This window comes from Puma concolor, chromosome E3 (assembly GCF_028749965.1).
Source record: "Puma concolor isolate L17-30 chromosome E3, mPumCon1.1.hap2, whole genome shotgun sequence".
Taxonomy (NCBI): domain Eukaryota; kingdom Metazoa; phylum Chordata; class Mammalia; order Carnivora; family Felidae; genus Puma; species Puma concolor.
In genome coordinates this window covers 25,126,208-25,151,059 of record NC_141682.1, presented here as the reverse complement: position 1 = coordinate 25,151,059, position 24,852 = coordinate 25,126,208, and the positions used below count along the sequence as shown (strand labels likewise).

Below are 24,852 nucleotides of genomic sequence, written 5' to 3'. Positions count from 1 at the left end.
GCTGCAAGCTATTCGTCCTACTGTGGCCCTAAGTTCCTGCCTGGGAATCAGGGAGGAGTCAGTGTGTTGTTTGAGCTTTTAGGAAATAACCATTTCCTTGGGCCGGAACACAGGATCTGCAGCGGCCCCCACGCAGAGGGCTCACTTTACACGCTGCCCCGCCCCCAGCAGGCTCCTTCCAGAGGTGGTCTGGTTCGGGCATGAGGGCGCTTCAAACCGTGACTCATCTGCCCATCCTGTAGCATCCATTCGGTGCAGGAGAAAGGAAAGGAAAGGAAAGGTGCCCCTGTGAGGATGGGCGTGGGAAGGTGACCCCAGTGTGTGCAGAGCAAAGGAGTGACTTGAGAACAGTATATTAAAGAGTGACATAAAATAACTTCACACATGGTGACACTGAGGCCCAGAAGGGGCTCTCTGAGCCAGTCATCGGCAGCTTTTTATTACAGAAAAGTTCACAGGGTGCCGGAGAGAGAGAATGGGGTAGCGAATTCCCTCTTGAGCAGCCCACGGCATGTCGCTGGTCAGGTCTTACTCTGTGCTTCCCGTGGTCTCCTTTGCCTTGTCCTTCTCCACCTGGATGGCCTGTAAACTGGCAGCTAGACCGCGGACCCTTACTCTTGCCTCCACGGCAGTGTCCTGTGGCTTTACCAGACAGAACCTTCAGGGCACTGTGCACCGGGGCCTGTTGGGGCTCCTGGTGCTTAGGCTTGTCCCTCAGAGGTCGGAGATCTACGAAAATGGCCCTTTGGGAGGAAGCTGGGTGGAGCCAGTGTGAAGGGCCCAGTGGGGATCTCTGGTCTCTGCTTGGCATTGAATCTTGGTTGGAGTCTTCGAGCCCAGCGCTGGGCTGGGCTGGGCAGAGTGGACAGACAGCTCCCTTCTACTCTCCAGTACCCTGTGCGTCCAGCCTCGATGACCTATGATGACATTCCACACCTCTCGGCCAAGATCAAGCCCAAGCAGCAAAAGGTGGGCTGCCCTCTGATGGAGGTGGAGGAGGGGAGGGGTGCTATGGGTGGGGGCTGATGAAAGAGCAGACAGGCCCTCTGGGGACTAGAAGCCCACAAAACGGGCGATTGGAGGGTTCAGAGGAGAACCGGTCGCTTCCAGAGCTGAGAAGGCCACCAAGAAAGGAAAGTCTCCAGGAGGAAAGAGGGTGGGCAGCTCCAGAGAGGCCAGGGAGTAAGAAGTCTTGAGAGGAGTTAGGGGCTGGGAATGGGGGGCTCATGTTCACAGGATAAGGCAGGGGCCAGCATGCAGCAGCTCTGATAAGGGGGATCATCCAGTGCCTTGAAGGGCTGGGGTGCTAGGGGCCAGGAGAACTGTAGGTGTGCCCTACCCTGTCTGGCAGGTGGCTGCAGCCCCCCACCCCCAGATTCTTTAAGAGAAATTGGAAATGAGAATTTTTATGAGAAAAATCTGTTGGTTTTTTAATGTTGGCACCCGGTTTAGATTTTGGAGGGTAGAATAGGGAGGACAAACAAAACTACATGACTCCCACCCCCCAGAAAGCACTCTGGCCTTTCTGTCAGAGAATTTGGGTTTATGGCCTTCAGTGGAGACTGAAGCCTGGGGGCTTGCTTCTGGGCAGGGCTGGGACTGGCAGGGACTGGGGTCAGGAGGTGGGTGTGGGCAGGTTGGGGATGTTCTTGTGTTCCTCATATCTGGTGGGGGTGCTTGGTGCCTACAGGTAGAGCTTGAGATGGCCATCGACACCCTGAACCCCAACTATTGCCGCAGCAAAGGGGAGCAGATCGCACTCAACGTGGATGGCGCCTGTGCAGACGAGAGCAGCACATACTCCTCGTGAGTTCCCTGGGCCCGGTCTCCAGGCTTTGGTGTGCTCCAGTACGAGCCTTTTGAAGGCCTGTGGATCGCCTGAGCCCTTGTGCCCCTGTGCTGGGCTCCCTACCAGCGTCCCAGCTTCACATGCTTGGGCCTGGAGCAACCCTGCCTTGCAGCAAGTGTCTTCTCTGTGGAGAGGCCCCGTGATGGGAGTGGGGCTTGTACCCACCCCTGTCCTCGGGCCACAAACCTCATCCCCAGCTTCCCTGCTGAGGCTCCCATATGCTGAGTTGGGGCCTCGGTCCCTGTTCCTTGGTGTTGGCTTTCAGAAGGCGTCTGGGGTAGAGGGGCTTTGTCTGCCGTGCCCTGGGTCTAGAGCTTCCTTCTGCTCCCTTCTGTTCTCCTTCTGCTCCCAGGAAGCTGATGGACAAGCAGACGTTCTGCTCCTCCCAGAGTACCAGTAACACGGCCCGTTACGCCGCCGCACTCTACAGGCAAGGTACCCGCACTGGGCGTCCGGGCCGCCGTGGTTCCTCGAGGTCTCTGGAGTGGGAGAGAAGCAGGATGGGGGCCGGGACGGGGAGGCTGTCCTTAGCCTGGTACCCAGCTTGTTGCTCCCCGAAAGCTGGACACCCGCAGGGGCCAGGCAAGTTGTAGAAATGACAGATCGTGGGAGCTGGAGTTGGCCACCACTGAGGACTTCTGCCTCCTGATGCTGCCTGACCTGATAGGGCTGGGGCATCCAAGGTCATTGTCCTCCTGGGACACAGACATACGCACAGCATAACTTTTGAGATAGGTGGTAGTGTTTGGTTTTAAATATAAGGTACTTGTGCACGAGCAGTGTTACTCCTAGACCGCATCTATCCAAGAGAAATGCAATGTCTGTCCGCAGAAAACTTGTACGTGGATGTTCATAGCAACATCATTCATAATAGTGAAAAGGCAGAAACAATCCGGAAGTCCGTCAGCTGATGCCAGGAGAACGGTGTCCTGCAGCTGTGTGAGAGATGGCACACTGGTGCTTCGGAGCCCTAGCGTGCCGAGCCTTGGAAACACGATGCTCAGTGAGAAAAGCCAGTCACAAAGGGCCACATATATGAGTCCCTTCACGTGAAGTGTCCATAAGAGGCAAGTCAGTGGAGACAAAGCAGAGAGCGGTTGCCCGTAGAATGCGTTGTGGCTGAGGATGGGCTCAGGTTTTCCTTCTGGGAGATGAAGATGTTCTTAGATTGATTGTGGTGCTGGTTATACAACTCCAGGAATGTATGAAATACATTGAATTGTATGCGTTAAGTGGGTGGGTTTTGTATGCCATTGTTATGGTCTAATAAAACCTTTAAAAAGTACAAGGTAGTGTACATGTTTAGAGTTCATAAAGCAATAAAACTAATTTGGACACTTAGGAAACAAACTAGAATAGACTCAAAAGTTGTATCAACTTTTCTTTTTTGAACCTGTGTCTCAAGGACATAGTTTGTTTGTTTTTTTAATTTTTATTTTATGGAGAGAGTGGGCATGTGTGTGAGCCGGAGAGGGTCAGACAGAGACAATCTTGTTTGTTTGCTTGTTTGTTTGTTAGTTAAAGTTTATTTATTTTGAAAGAGAGAAAGCATGAGTGGGGGAGGGGAGGGGCAGAGAGAGAGGAGAGAGTGAGGATCCCAAGCAGGCTCTGCACCACCGGTGTGAGGGTGTGAGGCTCATACTCGTGAGCCGTGAGGTCACGACCTGATCTGAAGTCAGATGCTTAACCAACTGAGCCACCCAGGTGCCCTGAAAGAGAGAAAAATTTTTTTTTTGGTATTTTTATTTAATTTATTTTTTTAATTTACATCCAAGTTAACATATATGCAACAATGATTTCAGGAGTAGATTCTTTAGTGCCCCTTCCCCATTTAGCCCATCCCCCCTCCCACACCCCTCCCGTAACCCTCTGTTTGTTCTCCGTATTTAAATCTCTTCTGTTTTGCCCCCTCCCTGTTTTTATGTTATTTTTGCTGCCCTTCCCTCATGTTCATCTGTTTTGTATCTTAAAGTCCTCATGAGTGAAGTCATATGATATTTGTCTTTTTCTGACCAATTTCGCTTAGCATAATGCCCTCTAGTTCCATCCACGTAGTTGCAAATGGCAAGATGTCATTTTTTTTGATTGCTGAGTGATACTGCTTTGTATATATATACACCACATCTTCTTTATCCATTCATCCATCAATGGACACTTGGGCTCTTTCCATACTTTGGCTATTGTTGATAGTGCTGCTATAAACATGGGGATGCATGTGTCCCTTCGAAACAGCACACCTTGGGGGCGCCTGGGTGACGCAGTCGGTTAAGCGTCCGACTTCAGCCAGGTCACGATCTCGTGGTCCGTGAGTTCGAGCCCCGTGTCAGGCTCTGGGCTGATGGCTCAGAGACTGGAGCCTGTTTCCAATTCTGTGTCTCCCTCTCTCTCTGCCCCTCCCCCGTTCATGCCCTGTCTCTCTCTGTCCCAAAAATAAATAAACGTTGAAAAAAAAAAAAAAAAGAAAGAAACAGCACACCTGTATCCCTTGGATAAATGCCTAGTAGTGCAATTGCTAGGTCGTAGGGTAGTTCTATTTTTAGTTTTTTGAGGAACCTCCATACTGTTTTCCAGAGTGGCTGCACCCGCTTGTGTTCCCACCAACAATGCAAAAGAGATCCTCTTTCTCCGCATCCTAGCCAACATCCGTTGTTGCCTGAGTTGTTAATGTTAGCCATTCTGACAGGTGTGAGGTGGTATCTCATTGTGGTTTTGATTTGTATCTCCCTGATAATGAATGAGTGATATTGAGCATTTTTTCATGTGTCAGTTGGCCATTTGGATGTCTTCTTTGGAGAAGTGTCTGTTCATGTCTTTTGCCCATTTCGTCACTGGATATTTGTTTTTTGGGTGTTGAGTTTAATAAGTTCTTTATAGATTTTGGATACTAACCCTTTATCTGATATGTCGTTTGGAAGTATCTTCTCCCATTCCGTTGGTTGCCTTTTAGTTTTGCTGATTGTTTCCTTCACTGTGCAGAGCTTTTTACATTTTATTTATTTTTGAGAGACAGAGAGAGAGCACAAGTGGGGGAGAGGCAGAGAGAGAGGGAGACCCAGAATCCAAAGCAGGCTCCAGGCTCTGAGCTGTCAGCACAGAGCCTGATGCGAGGCCTGAACTTGCAAACCCTGAGATCATGATCTGAGCCACAGTCGGACACCTAACTGACTGAGCCACCCAGGTGCCCCAGCTGTGCAGAAGCTTTTTGTTTTGATGAGGTCCCAATAGTTCATTTTGGCTTTTGTTTCCCTTGCCTCTGGAGACATGTTGAGTAAGAAGTTGTTGCAGCCAAGATCAGAGACGTTTTTGCCTACTTTCTCCTCGAGGATTTTGATGGCTTCCTGTCTTACATTGAGGTCTTTCATCCGTTTTGAGTTTATTTTTGTGTCTGGTGTAAGAAAGTGGTCCAGGTTCATTCTTCTGCGTGTCGCTGTCCAGTTTTCCCAGCACCACTTGCTGAAGAGACTGTCTTTATTCCATTGGATATTCTTTCCTGCTTTGTCAAAGATTAGTTGGCCATACATTTGTTGGCCCATTTCTGGGTTCTCTATTCTGTTTCATTGATCTGAGTGTCTGTTCTTGTGCCACTGAGAGAGAGAATCTTATTCAGGCTCCATGCTCAGCCCAGAGCCTGATGCAAGGCTTGATCTTAACAACTGTGAGATCATGACCTGAGCCGAAAGTTGGACACTTAACCAACTCAACTGAGCCACCCAAGCACCCCTTAAGGACATAGTTCTTTTTTAAAATTTTTAAATGTTTATTTATTTATATTGTCTTAATGTTTATTTTATTTTTTTTTTCAACGTTTATTTATTTTTGGGACAGAGAGAGACAGAGCATGAACGGGGGAGGGTCAGAGAGAGAGGGAGACACAGAATCGGAAACAGGCTCCAGGCTCCGAGCCATCAGCCCAGAGCCTGACGCGGGGCTCGAACTCACAGACCGTGAGATCGTGACCTAGCTGAAGTTGGACGCTTAACCGACTGCGCCACCCAGGCGCCCCTTAATGTTTATTTTTAAGAGGGAGATAGAGCATGAGCAAGGGAGGGGCAGAGAGAGAGAGGGAAACACAGAATCTGAAGCAGGCTCTAGGCTCCAGGCTGTCAGCACAGAGCCCCATGTGGGGCTCGAACCCACGAACCGTGAGACCTGAGCCAAAGGCGGACGCCCAACTGACTGAGCCACTCAGGCGCCCCTGCACGTTTGTTTATTTTTGAGAGAGAGACAGAGAGACAGACAGCATGAGCAGGGGAGGACAGAGAGAGAGGGAGACACAGAATCTGAAGCAGGCTCCAGGCTCTGAGCTGTCAGTATAGAACCCCACACGGGACTTGAACTCATGAATCATGAGATCATGACCTGAGCCCAAGTTGGATGTTCAACCAAATGAGCCACTCAGGAGCCCCCAAGGAAATAGTTCTTCAAAGCCCACCCTTGCAGCTGGGACCATTCATTTCTTTCTTTTAATTAATTCTTATTATGGCAAAATATACAGAACCTAAAATTTACCATTTTAATCATTTTTTATTGTTTATTAAAATGTTTATTTTTTTTGTTTTTAATGTTATTTTTGAGAGAGAGCGCGTGCTGGGGAGAGGCAAAGAGGGAGAGGGAGAGAGGATTCGAAGAAGGCTCTCTGCTGACAGCAGACAGCCTGATGCCGGGCTCGAACTCACAAATCACGAGATCATGACCTGAGCCAAAGTTGGGTGCTCAGCCGACTGAGCCACCCAGGTGCCCCTACCATTTTAACCATTTTGAAGTGTACAGTCCAGTGATGTTAAGGGCATTCGTGTTGGCATACGACCGTCACCACCATCCATCTCTAGAACCTTTGCCATCTTCCCAACGTGATTGTGTTTTTCTGTAGCTAAACTTACCTGTCCTTTTTCCTCCTGTGTCTCTTGTGGTGTTTCTTAGGATGCTTTCTGCCATCTTAAGAGGTTCTCCTAAAAATGTTTTTCTAGTATTTATAGTATTTTATACTAAAATTTTTAACATATCTGAAAATTATTCTATGTAAGGTGGTAGGATGGTTCTTTTTTTATTTTTTTCATTTCAGTACAATTAATGTCCAGTGTTCTATTAGAGCCAGGTGTACAACAGAATGATTCAGCAATTTTATACATGACTTAGCTGCTCATCACGATGAGTGTGCGCTTAATCCCTTCCCTAGTTCACCCATCCCCCCCTTCTCCCCTTTGGTAACCATCAGTGTTCTCTGTAGTTCAGTCTCTGCTTTTTTTTTTTTTTTTTCTATTTTTTACCGTTCTTATTTATTTTTGAGAGAGACAGAGACAGAGACCGAGCATGAGCAGGATAGGGGCACAGAGAGAGGGAGACACAGAATCGGAAGCAGGCTCCAAGCTGTCAGCACAGAGCCCAACGTGGGGCTCAAACCTGCGAACCGCGAGATCATGACCTGAGCCAAAGTTGGGTGCTCAGCCGACTGAGCCACCCAGGTGCCCCGTCTTTTTTTTCCCCCCTCTGGTTTGTGTCTTTTTTCTTGTTCATTTGTTTTGTTTCTTAAATTCCACATATGAGTGAAATCATACAGTATTTGTACGATCGTTTGTTTCTTTACTCCTGACCGCGAGCACTCCGCTCCCTCTGGGGCCCAGAGAGCTTTCACAGAGCCACTTACCAGAGCCTTAGCATCTGATGTCTTCTCTTTCAAGCCCACGTTGACTTGATAGAAGTGGATTATCTTTGCACTGCCTCCTGGTGTACTGGTCTAATTCACAAGTGATCTTTGTCCGAGACTGTGTAGACACTCCTCCAGCTGGCCGCACCAGGGGCCGTTCCTCCAACCACATTTGCACTAGCTGACTTCTGTGCGGATCGGGTGGGATTTTGATGAGCAGAGTTGGAGGATGTGCGGAGGCAGTCTGAGTGCGTGAGGAGCAGGGGGTGGGCATTGAAGGTGTCCGGCGAAGGCTGTGTTTGGTGTGGAGCAGTTGCCCGGTGTGGCCAGAGCAAGCAGCCAGGGGGAAGGGAGTGGGGACAGGCTGGGAAGGTGTGGGATGCTTGTGGGGAGGGGGCCGTGTGCAGGCAGGCTTAAAGAAGTGACTTTGAGCAGAAGAGTCTGGATTCACGTCCTGGTGCGGTTGTGTGTTTACTGCATCCGGCAGGGCCGGGGGTGCTGGGAGTGGCCGCTGGCCTGGGGGTCCCAGCTCTGGGACTAGGGGCCAGAGCAGAGGTGGGAGGTGGCTTGGCAGTGGGTCAAGGTTAGGCTTTGCAGGGGTCCAGGGCCCTTTGGGACTATCGTGAGCCAAGCCGGTGGGCTGACCCCGGTTCCTAGAGTCACGTCCATGCCCTCCTTCTGCCAGGTGAGCTTCACCTGACTCCTTTACACGGCATCCTGCAGCTGCGGCCCAGCTTCTCCTACCTGGATAAGGCAGACGCCAAGCACCGAGAGAGGGAGGCGGCCAATGAGGGTGAGCTCTGGCCCCGCAGCCCTGCTGTTAGTGTGGAAAAAACTAGCCCAGGGGTTTGGCTTCTAGGACGCTGAGCAGCACGGCTGCCTCTACCCCCTGGATGCTCTAGCACTCCCCTCCGCAACTGTAACAACCAAAAACATCTTCCCGTGTTTCCCCTTGTCCCTGGGGCGGGGGCAGAATTGCCCCCGGTGAGAACCACTGACTTGTGCAGCTGCCTCCGTCTAGAAGGAGAACTGACACCCCTGCCTGAGGCCTTCTGTGTAGGTGGGGCTGAGAGCAGGGAGTAGGGGCGCCACCGGAGGCTGCAAGCAGGGGCCGCGCTCTCTCCGCTTTCTCTCACAGCAGGAGACTCCTCGCAGGACGAGGCAGAAGAAGATGTGAAGCAGATCACGGTGAGTAGCTCTAGCCCCGAGAAGAGGGAGGGTGCGGCCTGCAGAGGCAGCAGGCTGGCCTCGAAGCTCAGCTGCCCGGAGGCTGCGGGGGCCGGGAGGGTCTCTGTGGAACGTGGGCTCCAGGGGGGAGACAGATACCGAAACCGTGTTTCCTTCAGAGCCTTTTCACTGGTGACTTGGGGGGGATAAGCTGGTCTCTGCCTGGCCTGACTTATCCCAGCAGTAAACAGGATAGCAGCCCTGGGGTTCTGTAGAGTTGGGGACCCAGGGCCCAGAAGGTTCAGTGAGCCCTCAGCCTGTGCCATGAAGCCCAGGTCCTAGTAGAGCGAAAACGCCGCGTTAATTAACCGTGTAATTCTGTCTTTTCAGGGGTGTGCAGGTGCAACGTTTCTCTCTTAATTCTTATTCCTATATCAAACGTTATTGGAAGAATATTGACCTTCCATTTATGGCTTCTGAAGCTTCCTCTCTGTAAGCGTAGTTAGGTTAAAATGAGCATTTAGAGAAGAGTCCTGCACAAATATTGATGCGATGACACACAAATGTGGCTAAAGTTGTAAGCATTTGCACATCTTTGAAGGACAGGCAGATACTGATGTAACCGGGGGCGGGGAGGGGGGTGGTGCTCACCTGTTCTCAGTAGCTTGGTGAGTGATCTTAGAACGCTCCTTCCCTTCTCTACTCACTGGCCCTTGTTTAACATTAAGGCACTTGTAGGCCCATGTGCCTTAAAGGACCCGTACAGAATCCCAGGATCCTGGGGTGCCTGGCTGGCAGTGGAGCGTGCAACTCTTGATCTCAGGGTCAGGAGTTCAAGCCCCAGTTGGCTATGGAGCTTACTTTAAAAAAAAAAAGAATCCCAGGATTCGATAATCCAGCCAATGCCTTTGTGTAGGTGCCCTTCACAGGAGGGGTGAGTCAGGGCTTCGTTCTGTCTGTACTCTAAGCAACCGAAACCCAGATCTACCTAGCATGAGCCCCAAATGGAATGTGTTAGTCCCTGTTACTGAAAAGTTGAGGGGTAGCTTCAGGTGTGGCTGGATTCAGGTGCTCAGACTCTGTCATCAAGACCTGGTTTCTCCATCTCCACCTCCAGGTTCTGCCTGCCTCTTTTGGCCTCTTTCTCAGGCAGGGTGTCTGTCCCCAGTGGTACAGAGTTGTCCCAGCTCCAGGCTCACATCCTCCCAGCTTCCAAGACCCCAGGGGAAAAGAAACTTCTTTCTCATTACTTCTAACTAAAGTCCCAGACTGGACTCGTTGGCTTGGCCAACCCTGAACCAGCCCCTGTGGCTAAGAGGATTTGGTGCTCGGATTGTTCAGGTCTGAGTCACATGCCCACTCCTGTGGCTGGGAACGTGTGTGGGGGTGGGGGGGGGGAGGGATATTTGCTCTCCCAAACTGAGGGGGAACTGGGCGTTTCCTAAAGGAAAACGGGGGTCCTGTTGCCAGCGGGAGTGGAAATAGAGTGGGTGCCGGCAGGCGGAGGCAAGAAAAAGCTGCTCTGTGGCCTGTGTTGGCGAGTCACAGAGAGGGACGTGGTTGGAGCTGTATTTAAGAGACCTGTGTCAGGAGATGGGGGGGCTGGGGGTGGGAGGTGCCCCAGGTGTGGGGCTCTCCAGCCTCCTGGTGGGCGCGGAATGCAGCCGGGTTGTGTCCTGGGCCTGAGGCCACCACGCCCCTCCCAGGTGCGGTTCTCCCGTCCTGAGTCAGAGCAGGCCCGCCAGCGCCGTGTGCAGTCGTACGAGTTCCTGCAGAAGAAGCACGCCGAGGAGCCCTGGGTCCACCTGCACTACTACGGCCTGAGGGTGAGCCGGGGGCCCCAGGGCGCTCCTGGGAGCAAAGCCTGGTGCCCAATGTGGCCTCACTGTCTCACCGTGAACTGGTTTCACATTGAGTGGTAGCCCAGGGTGGGAGGATGAAGTCCTATGGGCAGTTTGTCCCTTGATCCAGCCGGTCCACTGAGTGTCCCCAGGGGAGCAGGAGACTGAGAAGTGAGTCTGCTGTTTCTTGGGTCAGGGGTTTCGGCCCCCCAGACTCTGCCAAAGTGTGAGCATCTTACGCACTCTGGGGTGGGGCTGGTGTTTAGTTATGTATTTTTATGCATCACGGGTCCTGAACGGAGGCGCATGATACAGAACTGGCCATCTCTTCCCTGGGCCAAGTTCACCATGTATTTGCCAAGGGTGCTTTTGACTATACTTGCTTTTTATCTGGTGTGTTGACCTTGAGCCCAATCCTTGAAACTGTTGAGTAAGGGAAACAATTGAATCAAAGCCAAAGACACCAGAGGCTAGGGCTCCCTAACATTTTTCTGGGGAAGGAACAACTCATGATTTCTCTGGAATCTTCTGAAAGATTCGTGTTGACTTCAGAAGCTCTGCTATCTCCTAGTGTGTGACTCTAGGCAAATTACCTAATGAGATAAGTTGAGATATATATGCAGCCATTGGACTAGACCCTGGCACATAGTAGGTGCTCACTGACTGTTAGCTGTTATTTTTATCATTGCTTTTAGTGGTCCTGTGTCACAGACAGGGCCCCTAGGCATGGGTGCTGGGGCTGTTCAGTCACAAAGCTGGAAATGGTTGGTTGAGGCCACACCACAGAGGCCTTGGATGCCATGCTCAGGTGGTTGGATGGCTTTGGGGCCAGACAGTAGGTGGCTGGAGTGGAAGGTGATAGAGGGGTGAAAACTGGAGGGCAGAAGGGCTGGGTGGGGGGTGGCGGAGGGTCCTCCCACCCTGCCCCTCCACCAACAGGACAGCCGCTCTGAGCACGAGCGCCAGTACCTCCTGTGCCAGGGTTCCAGCGGGGTTGAGAACACAGAGCTTGTCAAGTCACCCAGGTGAGGTCCTCCGGTCCATGGTGTTAATCCCTATGGGCTACTGAACCTGTCACTGGCACTAGGAGGGTCCCTCTGATGGGCCTTCCTAGGGACTGTGGTCCCTTCTGTAGTGTGGAGGAGGGACATGGGGAGGGGTCCTTCGTCCTCTGGAGAGGGCCAGGAGAGTGGGTGTGGGAAGAGATGGTTCTCCTTTCTCTACAAGTTTGGGGCGGGTGGGGTGCTAGGGAGTATGGGGATGGATTTCTGTCTGCTTTCCCACCCCCCAGCCCTTCCCTGGGGATGCTTCAGCTTAGGTGCAGTCTGGGTTCACAGGCAGGTGTGGGGCAGGGACAGAGCCCGGGAGCCCCTGACCCTGCCCTCTTCCCTGCAGTGAGTACCTCATGATGCTGATGCCACCCAGCCCAGAGGAGGAGAAGTGAGTAGATTCGGGCCACACGCTATCCTCCCCACCCCAGACCTCCCCCACATCCCGTCCTGTAACCCATCACCTCTGTTTTCATCAGAGATAAACCTGTGGCCCCCAGCAACGTCCTGTCCATGGCCCAGCTGCGTACCCTGCCCCTGGCCGATCAGATCAAGATCCTGATGAAGAATGGTGGGTGGACACCCTTTCCTCTGGGGGGACCCCAGCCCTGCCACCTCCTGGGGAAACAATCTGGGAGAGACTAAGGACTGAGGGGCGAGGCCAGAGGCCCCCACCACCCAGAGTGTGCCCAGCTTTACAGCTCCAGCCTTGTCTGGAAGGAAGGTACTGCAGCAGGCTCCCGCAGCCAGGCTCTGGATCCTGTTCCGCCCTGGCCACTCCCCTGCTGTGTGAGCCTGGGCAGGCACTGACCTTCCTGAGCCTAAGTTTATCTGTAAAAAGGAACTAAGCTCCTAGGGGGCTGAGATGAGGATTCAGAGACGAGGTTTCTATGTGGCTTATACAGAGCCTTGCACATGAACATGAGTTCCGTTCATTTGCTTGCGCTGTTTTGAGGCGTCCTCACCAGGCTCCACACAGTACGGACTGGTCTCCTTTCTCAGAGGACTTGGAGGGCCAGAACCCTTAGGGCAGATGTGAGCCCTGAACCTCAAGAGCCGAGTCCCAGGACCTGGGCTCTTCTTCTGAGATACCAACTCAGGGGTCTCCAGGGGCCTGAGCAGAGGGGAGCTCCCAGCTCTGCCTGGGGCTGCCAGGGTGCCAGTCCGATGGCTTTCCTGCAGAGGACATGGGGTCATCCCCAGGTTCTTGCCTTTCTGGGCCTCAGTAGTAATAGTCTTCCCCCCTCCCCCTTTTAAAAAAATTTTTTTTAATGTTTTATTTATTTTTGAGAGAGAGAGAGACAGAGTAAGAGTGTGGGAGGGGCAGAGAGAGAAGGAGTCACAGAATCCAAAGCAGGCTCCAGGCTCTGAGCTGTCAGCACAGAGCCCGATGTGGGACTCGAACTCATGAACCACAAGATCATGACCTGAGCTGAAATGGGAAGCCTAACTGACTGAGCCACCCAGGTGCCCCCCCCCCCTTTTTTTGACTAGTCTCCATGCCCGACATGGGGCTTGAACTCATGACCCTGAGATCAAGAGTAGTGTGTTCTATCCACTGAACCAGCCAGGTGCCTCGTAATAGTTTTACCCTTAAGGAGCACCTTTTGGGGTCTTTCCTGCAGGATTCAGTGAGGTGCAGGGTGTCTGCACATAGCAAGCAGCCAGTGAAGTTGGCTGTTGTTATTACCCACGTCATCAGTGTTATTTACATGCCGGGGTGGTTAAGTGAACCTGTAGCTATGTAGACTTGGCAGGGGAGAGGGACGGGCCCGGGCACCCTTCCCTTGTCTGATGTTGTCTGTGTCCTCCTCAGTGAAGGTTATGCCTTTTGCCAACTTGATGAGCCTCCTGGGCCCCTCCATCGACTCTGTGGCTGTTCTGCGTGGCATCCAGAAGGTGGCGATGTTAGTCCAAGGAAACTGGGTGGTGAAGAGGTCAGTCCCTCTGTGACTCTGTGACGGGATCGTGTGATCCATTCAAATTCAATGTTTTGGGTTTAAGCCTACCTTAGTGCTTTCTGTTTGTCCTGCATTTTACATCCATTCTTACCTTCTACTGGATTCTTTTTTTTTTATTTTGTTTCTCCCTGCTAATTTGGAAGTTCTCCTTTCTGGACCTTACACATTTCAGTGTGCATTCATAACTGATGATGGTTTAATGGGTTGTTTGGTTTTTTTTAAGTTTGTTTATTTTGAGAGAGCGCGTGCATGCACGTGGAGAAGGGGCAGAGAGAGAGGGAGAGAGAGAATCCTAAACAGGCTCCACACTGTCAGCGTGGAGCCTGATGCAGGCCTCCAACTCATGAACCGTGAGGTCATGACCTGAACCGAAATCAAGTCAGACGCTCAACTGACTGAGCCACACAGGCACCCCGATCACAGTTTAATATTAATTGCTGTGTTTTACCCACATCCAGCACAATTCAAAGACCTTAGAATATTTTATATGTATTTTCTTCCCAATTCCCGTGCCGTTGTATTTATATATTTTGATTGTATTTTTTTTTAAGTTTATTTTTTCAAGTTTATTTGAGAGAGCGTGCATGGAGGAGGGGCAGAGAGAGAGAGAGAGAGAGAGAGAGAGAGAGAGAGAGAATCCCAGGCAAGCTCCACACTGTTAGCACAGAGCCTGACATGGGGGCTCAAACCCACGAAATTGCAAGATCATGACCTGAGCCGAAACCAAGAGTTGCTTAATTGACTGAGCCACCCAGGCGCCCCTTAATTGTATTTAAAACCCACAAGATATTATTGTATTTAGTCAATATTCTTTAGATCTGCTCACATATTTATTTACCTTTTTATTCTGCTCATCTTGCCTTTCTTCATCTGTTTCTATCTGGGATGATTTCCTTCTCCTAAAAAGTGTGATGGTATTTAATGAAGGTCTGCAGGTGATGGATTTCCTTGGTTTTGATACAGTTGGAAATAGAAAGGATATTTTTACTGAGTGTAGAATTTGCGGTTGATTGCTTTCCTTCCACATATGGACATAATTTCGTTGTGTTTTCATTCCCATTGTTCCTGGTGACAAGTCCAGTCTTTACCTTAGCTTCTCTCTGGCTCGTTTTAAGATTTTCCCTTGTTTTGGCTTTTTACAGTTCCTTAAGATGTGTCTGAGTCTGAATTTCCTTTCACACATCCTGTGGGGTTCAGAGGTCCTGAATTTGTGGCTTGATGCCTGTCGGTAGTTTCTCTTCTGTGATTCCTCCACCAGACTGTCCGTTTCAAGGGGATAGGGACTCTCCCTCATGTCCTTGGTACTCGGTACAATGCCTGGCATATCTTAGACCCTTGCCAAGTGTGGCTCCCTGAATTAATGTTAAATAGTGTAATGTAAAATTAATTCATACAGGCTCGTTTTTTAGGAAGTGTAGTATAAGGCGAACAATCTATCAAAATGTGAATTGTTCCAATTTTTAAGTCCTCCATTGCAGCAGCTCCCATCATTTCAGTCGGCCAAGTGAATGGTAAAGGTATTCATGTTAATGCCACATGGTGGCGCCCTTGCCCCGGGAAACAGATGCCCGGTCTCTGTCCGTACATTGTGGCCATTGTCTTGTGCCGCACAAGTGTTTGCTTATAGAAGGCCTTCGGATGGCACGTCGCTCATTAAATGGGACAGCCAGGTGTATTTACAGCATGAATGAATGAGAGGACGCTGACCCGGAGAGGCAGAGACTTGCCAAACGTCTGGCAGCAAGGCAGCCACAGAGCTGGGGTTTGAGCTCTCTGCCCGGCACTGCCCGTGGCCCTGATGTTTCTGCCCTTTCAGCCTGAGGCGTGTCCCTGTGACTTGAAGGTAGGGCCCGCTGGGCCATGTGTTCTGTCTGCCCCGGTGCCTCGGGTCCTGCTGCAAGCCCACGCCGCCACACCACGGCCTGTGGGCGATGCTCCTTCTTTGCCCTGTCCTTTTGTGTTCTTGCGAGGAAATGACGCAAAATTCATAAATCGTTCGGTAAATATGGCCGTGCCCTCTGCTCCGCTCTCTTCCTCACACTCGGGAGATCTGTGGTGCGGAGGTGGGCTCCATTACAGTTGAGCACAGCGAGTGCAGAGATCCAGGGCATGGACCATGTTCTTCCGCTCATTCAGTACCCTGTACTCTGTGTGGCAGAGGTGATCAACACAAGCCAGGTCCCTGTTCCCTTAGTTATTCTGGGTAGAGAGGAGACACAGAGCTCAATCTCGATGGAGGGGTATTAGTTGGTTGCCAGGTGGAGGGAGGAGGGGAGGAGAGGGGCCTCCCGGCAGAGGCACCGTAGGCACAGGGCGGCCTGGGGAGGTGTGTGTGACACCCCACTGGGGTGTGATGGGGTCTGTGGCTGAACTTGGTCAAGTTATGCTTGTGAGCCTCATGACCCTGCTCTTTCGCCCTGGGCCCTGAAGTTCTCGAAGTTCTCTGAGCTTGACTGCTGGTCCCCTGCTCTTCTCTCCAAAGGCTTTAGCCCCACTCGTGCCTCAGGGCCCAGCCAGGTCCCAGCCCCTGACCCCTCTCACCCCTGCTCACACTGCCCACCCCGCCCCTTCCGGCAGGTGGTAAAGGCCTCGTGTGCTGTTTCACAGCCAGTCTCTTGGCCTCACGCCTGCCGCATGTGGAGGACTCGCTGTCTCCCCGAGTCCTGGGCTGGCCTCTTTCTGAGCCCCTGACTGCTGTGGGCCTCGGGGCTGGGCCAATGTGTGCACGGAAGGTCGAGAAGGGCAGTGAGGAAGAACTCTTAAGGGGGTGTGCGTAGCAGGGGTGCTTCTTTTCTACATACGTGTTCACAGAGCCAGGCTCCGAGGGTAAAAGGGAGGCCCTGGGAAGCCGTCCGAGCCCGTGTTGGAAAGAGTGCTTGGAGCTGGGGGCTGGCGCTGTGGCAGGTAGAGGGGCTGAGGGATGGGACTGACCTGTGGCTCCTGCTCTCGTTGGCAGCGACATCCTGTACCCCAAGGACTCCTCCAGCCCTCACAGCGGCGTGCCTGCCGAGGTGCTCTGCAGGGGCCGAGACTTTGTCGTAAGTGCTCAGGCTCTCTGGCCTCTGGTCGGTCGGGTAGGGATCATGGGGGGGGGGGGGGGATGCAGGGCTTCCAGGACCTTGGCCCCGGTGGTGGGAAAAGGGCAGGTGTGGCTCTGGACCCTATTTCTTTCTCCTTCAACTCAGAATCCTGGAGTCTGGGGCTTCATAAGAAATCTGAGTTCCTTTGGCCTGGGGATTATAAACCAGAGGCCCATAGGTGGACTCTGGCTAAGAAATAGGTTTCATTTGGCCTGAGCTGTCTGCAGTCTTTTTTTTTTTTTTTTTTTTTTATGTTGACTTAAATTGATTTTTACAATTCAGAATCACCGTACAAACCGGATTTCTAGTTTAAGAATAATTGGACAGTCTGGGACCACTGGGCCCAAATGCCTGAAGGGCAGCAGCGTTGGGTGGGGCTGACCATCCCGTTCTCCACGGTCCTGGGCACATCTGCTTCTCTCATACGCGTTCCCTGCACTATTGCTGTGGGTTTTTGCTGGCTCGTTCCTCTATTCCATTGCCCTGTCCCACCCCTGCCCTTATCCAGAACTTAAATCCCTGCCACAGCCTCCCTGAGGGCTTGAACCCGGGCCGTTGGGCTCAGCACTGCCTCCTTTGGCCTCAGCTTTGTGCTTTGAGTTCAGGGAAATTGGTCTCCTTAGCTTGTGCACGGGGACCGTGATGTGCTCTCGCACAGGCCTGCTCACGCGGGCAGCCCTTAGTCTGCTCTCTCTGGAGAGAGTGCCTGTGTTTTCCTTTCCCTGGTCGGATGTCCCTGTTCCTTTGGACAGTTAGTGTCTGGGTGCCTGTGCAGTTTAGTTTGGTCTCGGGGTCGAAGCACAGGGGTGATCCACTCCCAGGCTTGTTCACAAAGCCCTCAGCCGCCCCTGCCTGTCAGCCTTTCTCTCCCGTGCAGATGCTGTCAGACGGCGCCTGGGAGAAGGTCTGGTCAAGTCTGAGTTCTTGTCGGCGACTGTCTTCCCTGCCCTCTGGCCCCCAGGACAACTGCATGGGTTTGGGGCACAGTCTTAGGAGCGATCTGTCTTTGTTTGCCCCCTGGAAACATGCTGCTTTTTCTCCCTCAGATGTGGAAGTTCACACAGAGCCGGTGGGTGGTACGGAAAGAGGTGGCAGCAGTGACTAAAGTAAGTGACGTTCCCCCTCAGAAGCCTGGGCCCTGCAGGGAACGGGGGCCGGGGCGGGCTTTCGGGCCTGCGGGCCTCACTTCTTCCCCTCCCTCAGCTCTGCACGGAGGATGTGAAGGACTTTCTGGAGCACATGGCCGTAGTGAGGATCAACAAAGGCTGGGAGTTCATACTGCCTTACGACGGAGAGTTCATCAAGAAACATCCAGATGTGGTCCAGCGGCAGCACATGCTGTGGTCGGGTATCCAGGCCAAGTAAGGGCTTACTGAGCCGTCCACAGCCACTTCGTCCCCTAGGCCGGGTGTGGGCTGGTGAGAGCATACTGGGGCTGTGTGCACCCCGTCCTGCACGCCGGTGGATGTGGCAGATTGATCCAGACCCCCCCCCCCCCCCCAGCCGTACAGGCCTGGTACAGCCACCCCTGCCGATCAGAGCTGGCAGGTGTGTTCTTAGGGGTCAGGAAGGAGGGCTGCGTGTGGAGAGCCGGGGTTTGCATGGCCCGAGGCAGCGGGCTGGAGACTGGCCGCAGAAGAGAAGGCTGGGCCACTGCCGCCCACCACAGGGCCGTGCGCGGTGGGGAGGGGCGGCCGGGCTCTGTGCGCACGGCATCCTCGGTCACCAGGATGTCCCTGGCCTCAACAGGGAACGTTGCCGTAGTGAGGCAGATGACCCGGGACGTGGCTTAAGGTTTATTCTTCTTTTCAGATTAGAAAAAGTCTATAATCTCGTGAAGGAAACCTTGCCAAAGAAGCCAGATGGACAATCAGGTGTGCGGGGGGGCTTCAGACTGGGCAGGCCCCTAACCCGCCCCTGGCTCCAGGCGGGCTGCTCTGCTGGGGCTCGTCGGGCCCAGAGAGGGGTGTGTGGCTCTCCCCATCGGTTGGCCTTTCTGTGCTTTCGTCTCCCTTCCCCACAGACCTCAGCTTAAGGCTTGTCCCCCGTTAAATGCTTGGCCTTGGGGACTGAGGGCCTGTGCACTCTGAGGCTCTCCTAGGTTCTGGGCCCTCTTGGGTCGGCAAGAAGTGGTGGGGGGACAGGAGGAGCTGGCAGGGACCGGGAACCCGTCCTGGTTGGGGTCTCCCAACATGCGATTCTGACTTTCCCCACTTCTCTTTCTTTCCTCTCTGCCGGGGTAGCTCAGTCCCCGCTGGGTGAGGTGGGAGTGAGAGGCTGGTCTGCACTGTTTCCATCCCCTCCCTCTGGGGGACCAGGGGGTGTCCGCAGGCCGAGGGCCCCTCTCTGCCCTGTCCCTACACCCCCCTGAGCAGCGCTGGCCTCTGCCTGCAGGGCCTGCCGGGCTGGTCTCCGGGGACCAGCGCGTCCAGGTGGCCAGAAGCAAGGCCCAGCAGAACCACGCGCTGCTGGAACGGGAGCTGCAGCGGAGGAAGGAGCAGGTGCGGGCGTCCACGGTCCTGCCCGGCGTGCGGATCAAGGAGGAGCCCGTGAGTGAGGAGGGAGAGGAGGAGGAAGAGCAGGAAGCAGAAGACGAGGAGCCCATGGACACCTCTCTCGGTGGCGGCCTCCACAGTAGGCTGGCCAACGGGCTGCCTGGCGGGCGGGCGGCGGGCGGGGACAGCTTCAACGGGCACCCGCCCCCGGGCTGTGCCGGCACCCCTGTGGCCCGGGAACTGAGGGCCTTCGTGGAGGCCACCTTTCAGAGACAGTTTGTGCTCACACTGAGTGAACTCAAGCGCCTCTTCAACCTGCACTTGGCCAGCCTTCCACCTGGTCACACGCTGTTCAGCGGCATCTCGGACCGCATGCTGCAGGACACGGTGCTGGCCGCCGGTTGCAAGCAAATACTGGTGCCTGTAAGTAGAGCCTGCGCCAGCCCGATGGGCGTACGAACGAGGCTGCCCTCCGGCCCTCAGGCGGCTCCTGGGTGGGCAGCGCTGCTCGTGGCTGAAAGGAGGCCGGTCCTGTCACTCTGGAGTGGCCTGCGCCCTGCTTGCCTTGGGGGCGTCGGCTTGGAGGCTGCCTGGGAACTCGGGAGGACCACTGACCTTGCTTTGAATTTTGGCTCTCGTGTGGTGGCTTTGTGTGACCTTGGGCCTCTTAGGCTCTGCGCCGTCGTGTGACGTGGGCAGATGTTGGCTTTGGTCTCCTGGGACTTGGGTGAGGGCCCCCTGAGATGTCTGAAGGTGCCAGGCCGCTACTTGGCCTAGAGTGGGGGCTGTCCGTGCAGGTTCCCTGGCCTGGTTTCCAACCCCCACTCTGCCGGCACATCTTGTTCCTGTCGTGTTTTCAGGATGACTCCTTTTTTTTTTTTGAGAGAGAGAGTTGGGGAGGGGGCAGAGTGAGAGAATGTCAAGCAGGCTCGGCACTGTCAGTGCAGGGCTCCATCCCACAAACCGTGAGATCGTGGCCTGAGCCGAAATCAAGAGTCAGACGCTTAACCGACTGAGCCACGCAGGCCCAGCCCCAAGCTGACTCCACTTCTGTTATCTTTTGATCTTCTTTGCAATTTGTAGGTATAGAAACTGAGTTTTAAAGAAGGGAAATGAGCTGGTCTCGTATACCAGGAAGTGATAGAGCTGGAATTTGAACCTCAGTTTAGTGGCTGCAGGGCTGAAATATTTTTTTTTTGAGAGAGAGAGAGAGAACAAGAACATGAGTGGGGGAGGGACAGAGAGAGGGAGAGAGAATCCCCAGCAGGCTCCGCACTGTCAGCGCAGAGGCTGATGTGGGGCTTGAACCCACAAACCATGAGATCATGACCTGAGCTAAAATCGATAGTCGGGCACCTGATCGACTGAACCACCCAGGTGCCCCAGGGCTGAACTCTTTTCTGCTGTACTGGCTCGTGCGTGGGTTCTGGCAGGCCTTCCGGGCTAGAGGTTAGCTGGCCAGGCCAGCATAGTTAGCATTTCTGATGCCAGGCCTGCAGGTGGCAGCGTGACAACCCCCTCCCCCCACCCCGGGGCTTCCTGTCCCTGCATAGGAAGGGGCCCCGGAGTGGACGAAATGTAGGAGCAGAGCGTGTGTTGTGGACCATTTCCCTTAGCTGAGTGTGAGGAGTGTCAGCTGTGGCTTCAGGACGTGGTGCTGGTTATTCTCTCCTCCTAAGCTCTGCCCAGACTTGGCGCCAGACCGCGTGACGTGGGGCTGCGGCTGCCTCTTAAGAGATCGTTGACGTTTGCAGTCCAAGGTCAGAAGCACCTGCAGCCTTGGGTGATGAGGCAAAGGCCCAACTCTGTACTTGAGAAACAGAAACTAGCATGAGAGGCCTGAGATCCCATGCTGGCGGGCCATCCCAGGAGATCTGGCCCTCGTGTCTGGGAGCCTCCTTGGTGTGGTTTCCTCTGGAAGGTACCAGGGTTTGGGGGCCCTGCCCTATTTGGAGCACCCTTGCCCCCCCAGCAAAGGGGTCTAGGTAGCCCCGGGCCGTCTTGGGTGCTGTGTGGATGGGAGAGGGATGTGAGGTAGGCTGCTCTCAGGTACCCTTGCCCTATTTCTCCCTCTTAATGGGGCTGGGATCTCTGGGAGACCATGGCCCCTCTGCTGCTCCCATCCATCTCCCTCCCCATGATCCTGATGTAGGGACCGTATATCGTAGTCTCCTCTGAGGAGGAAAAGACCTCAGATGTGTACACAAGGATGCTCAGGTCCAGGGAGCAGGAGGAGACTCGACTCACAGGCTTGAGTTTAATCCTGTTTCTACTATTAGACGTTCGACTGTGGACAGTGAGTAAACCTCTGCCCTGGAGCAGCTCCCTGCTCCCACCTCTCTGGTTTCCTGTGATCAAATGAGACTGTACGTGTCAGGGTCCCCCCGGGGCTTTATGTGGTGGTAGCCACCCCTGTTGTGTTGTCAGGGCTGGAAACCGGTCTACCGGGTGCCCTGAGCCTGGCCACCCTTTTCTTTGTCCCCCTTCAGACCCTGCTGAACCAAGTGGCACGGGTGCTTGGGAGCTGGGCAGGGTCCATAACCCACAAGGACACGGCCCTCGAGAGAGGGAATCCCCAGATCCTCCTAGGGGCTGTGGGGGTGGGAGTGCTTCTCAGGACCCATCTGCGCATGTATATTTAGGGTAGGAGGACACTGGGTGTCGGAGCAGAGCGGGGACCTAATGCCAGGCTAACAGGACACACAGCAGAACTCCCTTCCCCACCTTGTCAACTGCATCCGGTGACTTGAGGCTGGGCCTGTCCCGCTCCCTCCCACTGACGCCCTAGTGAGTGGCAGGAGCTGGAACTGGAACCCACAGTCTCACAAGGGCGGCTCTGTCCCTGAATGGGGCTTGTGTGGGCTGGGAGGGGTGAGGGGCGGGTGGACCCACGTGGCAAAGACAAAGTACTAATGCCTAGGCCTTGGTTAGTTTCCCCCACAGACCGCTGCATCCCCAGATGAGCAGAAGGTGTTCGCCCTCTGGGAGTCTGGAGACATGAGCGATCAGGTGAGGTGACCTCTGCTACAGTCTCCCCAAGAGCAGGGAGGGGGTGTGAGGCCTTCGGGGAGACCCAGAGTGCGGTAACACATGCTCGTTTTCCAGCCGCTTTCAAGTTTAAATATTCTGGCTCCGTGTCCCCGTGTAGTGTTAGGCCGGACGTGCCAGGCATTTGACCGGAACCCTTGGTCCCCTACTGCCATCTAGACTGGCTGCATCCAAGTCCTCTTCTAAAAAATCTCCATAGACTCCTAGGACCAACCCCCGAGACTTCGTTCAGTTCCAGAGGAACGGGGAAGGGTCCTAGGTATTTAAACTTCTACAAAGCTTTCCAGAGGATTCTGCCACCCAGCCTGTCTGGTGAACCAGTGACAGTCCACGTTTCTCAGGTGCTGGATTTCTAAGTTAGAGAAACTGGTCCATTTTGCCTCCTGTCACACCCTGGCAGGAAGGGTCATAAGTGTCTAGTGAACAAAATAGTTAAAACAGCAGCAGTGGCTGCATGGACCCTGACGTCCAGAAATTTTCCTTCAGTCATGAACTCGCTTAACTTTAAGGATTTCAGAATAAACTGCTAAAACACTAGTTGGCCCTATTCCTAAGGTGTGGTGAGGAAGGGAGATCCCTCTTCTGCCTCAGAGGGGCTGCCGGACAGGCGAGGACAGACGGGAGGGCCTCTGTGCCCCAGGGCTGTGACGGGGCCCCGGAGCAAGAGCATCTGCAGGGGCTCTTCCTGAGCCAGCCTGTGTGCTCTTGGCCAGAATAGGTGGCATCTGAAGGGGTAGGAAATGAAAACAATTTCACAATTAATTTCAACCTGATGAGAAGATAAGTGCATTGAGACAAAGCTCTATGGGCAACAGTCTCCAGCCCTGTCTTCATGTAGCTTAGATGGTGACTTTCCCTGCATCCTAAATCCATTTTCACTTCTGTTTTGTGTCACGAAACACCACGTCTATACTGCCGATCCTCTGCTGGCGCTTGCCTGGTCCTTTCTTCTTCTTGGGGTCTCGGGACGACGGCTTGGTTGGGTGTATTCCTGTCTAGAGAAGTCCCGGCGCACACAGACTGCAGCGTGGAGTTCAGTCCCACGGCTCTGGATCTCTTGTTCAGGGAGGTTTCTCTTTTAGGTGACTGTTTCCCACAATAACATATTTTTGCTACCAAAGCACCGACAGGTTTTGCTTGAAATCTTTTCCAAAAATTACCGGGTCCGTCGGAACATGATCCAGTCGCGGCTGACTCAAGAGTGCGGAGAGGATCTGAGTAAACAGGAGGTGGACAAAGTGCTAAAGGTACACGCACTCTGGGGAGCAGCGCCTGCGGTGGAGGCCGACGGGGTGGAAGTCCTCCCTGCCCCCACCCGCCCCCCCCCCCCCCCCCCCCCCGCCAGCTGTGGTCTCTGCAGCTGCTCACGGCTCGTCCAGCCGGGTCATCCCTTTAGGTGACAGGGCCTGAGTCCTGACTCCACTCCCCTCTTGAATCCTGTAGCATTTGGCTTTCAGTAGAATCAATTTTTAAATTTAAAAGGAAATATATAATTTATCATGTAGTATAAGCAAGTCCTTAAATATACTACTTATAATGCTTTTATGAATGGACTATGGTGCAGATACCATATTGGCAGAAACGTTGGAACACAGAAAGCTGAGGACGGTTTCTTTACATCCTGATTTAGTATCTCAAACATCCAAGGCCGTCTATGGTGCTGTTTATGAAGCACCTTTGTTCTGGGTCAGCTTATTGACAGTTTTTTTTATCTTGTGCTTGCCGAGCATATTCTTTTGTGGTTCCCCCCGCCCCCCCCCCCCCAGAGGAAGAGGGCCTGAGCCCCAAGCACTAAAGAGACCAGGCAGTTACCACAGCATCATCATCTCCCGTTTGTGTTCTATCCATTAATCATAAACCGAGTCGTGAGGAGCCGTACTGGCCGGAGTAGCTGCCTCGCCTGCTGAACACCCCTCTCTCATCACAGGACTGCTGTGTGAGCTACGGTGGCATGTGGTACCTTAAAGGGACGGTACAGTCTTGACAGTAGTCACAGACCACTCACCCAGTGCGTCGAAGTCCCAGGAAGGACAGCGGAGCCAGCGGAGGTGGACGCAGCCTCACCTGCTTCCGAAGCCACGGAGCAAGAGGACCTGACCGTCCCGCGGCTGGGGTGTCGTGCTGTCTGGTGGCCAGCAGGGGTCACCCTCAGCCAGTGGCAGGGTCAGCTTCAGTTAGATCACTCCCAGAAGACGGCGGCCGGGACCTTCTTTACAGTAGAATTTGAAATCCCCAATGTATTTTGCTTATTATTTGGTTTCATTCTCCTAATAAAGAGAGTGTATACTGACCACAGGCAGGCTGATATAAATCATGGTTTAATATTTTACTTTTCAAACTTAATGCCAACGAGGTCTAAGTTATGTTTACAAGATGAAGAAAACCTCAAGGTTTTAAATATTTAAAATGTCTAGAAGCCAGTGTGTAGTTTTTGATTATCTGCTAAGACTTCTGCCAATTTCATTAAACAAACCAAATCAAATTGTTTTACTGTTGGGTTTCTGTGGCCACTTTACCTTTTAAAACGACTTAATGTAGCAGTCTCGACTGTTTACATGAACCATAGGAAAAATCAGAATCAAATCCATCTATTCTGTTTGCATAAGGATGCAAACAAAACCAGGTAAGTATGGAACGGTGTATAAGGTTATCACACTTTGATGTAAAAAATTTATATTTTGTGTATTTTTAAAATAAATGTAACACTAACCTGGCATC

At 53.2% G+C, this 24,852-nt stretch overlaps 1 protein-coding gene across 9 annotated transcripts in view; it reads left to right on the top strand.

Moving 5' to 3' along the window:
• The window catches only part of POLR3E (RNA polymerase III subunit E), a 33,853-nt gene extending 9,005 nt beyond the window's left edge, over nucleotides 1-24,848 (top strand). For 3 of the 9 annotated variants that reach the window (XM_086692794.1, XM_086692795.1, XM_086692797.1), the window contains 19 exons: nucleotides 892-969; nucleotides 1,691-1,806; nucleotides 2,202-2,284; nucleotides 8,179-8,286; nucleotides 8,632-8,681; nucleotides 10,367-10,486; nucleotides 11,441-11,526; nucleotides 11,897-11,941; nucleotides 12,030-12,121; nucleotides 13,367-13,487; nucleotides 16,468-16,549; nucleotides 17,638-17,697; nucleotides 17,795-17,952; nucleotides 18,404-18,465; nucleotides 18,986-19,509; nucleotides 21,239-21,382; nucleotides 22,018-22,095; nucleotides 23,256-23,381; nucleotides 24,062-24,848. In XM_086692794.1, the coding sequence (XP_086548920.1) occupies nucleotides 892-969; nucleotides 1,691-1,806; nucleotides 2,202-2,284; nucleotides 8,179-8,286; nucleotides 8,632-8,681; nucleotides 10,367-10,486; nucleotides 11,441-11,526; nucleotides 11,897-11,941; nucleotides 12,030-12,121; nucleotides 13,367-13,487; nucleotides 16,468-16,549; nucleotides 17,638-17,697; nucleotides 17,795-17,952; nucleotides 18,404-18,465; nucleotides 18,986-19,509; nucleotides 21,239-21,382; nucleotides 22,018-22,095; nucleotides 23,256-23,381; nucleotides 24,062-24,118 (2,190 nt within the window). In that variant the 3' untranslated portion in view covers nucleotides 24,119-24,848. The other 6 variants (XM_086692796.1, XM_025916758.2, XM_086692799.1 and 3 more) reach the window with 6 other exon arrangements.
• The last annotated feature ends 4 nt before the right edge of the window (nucleotides 24,849-24,852 follow it).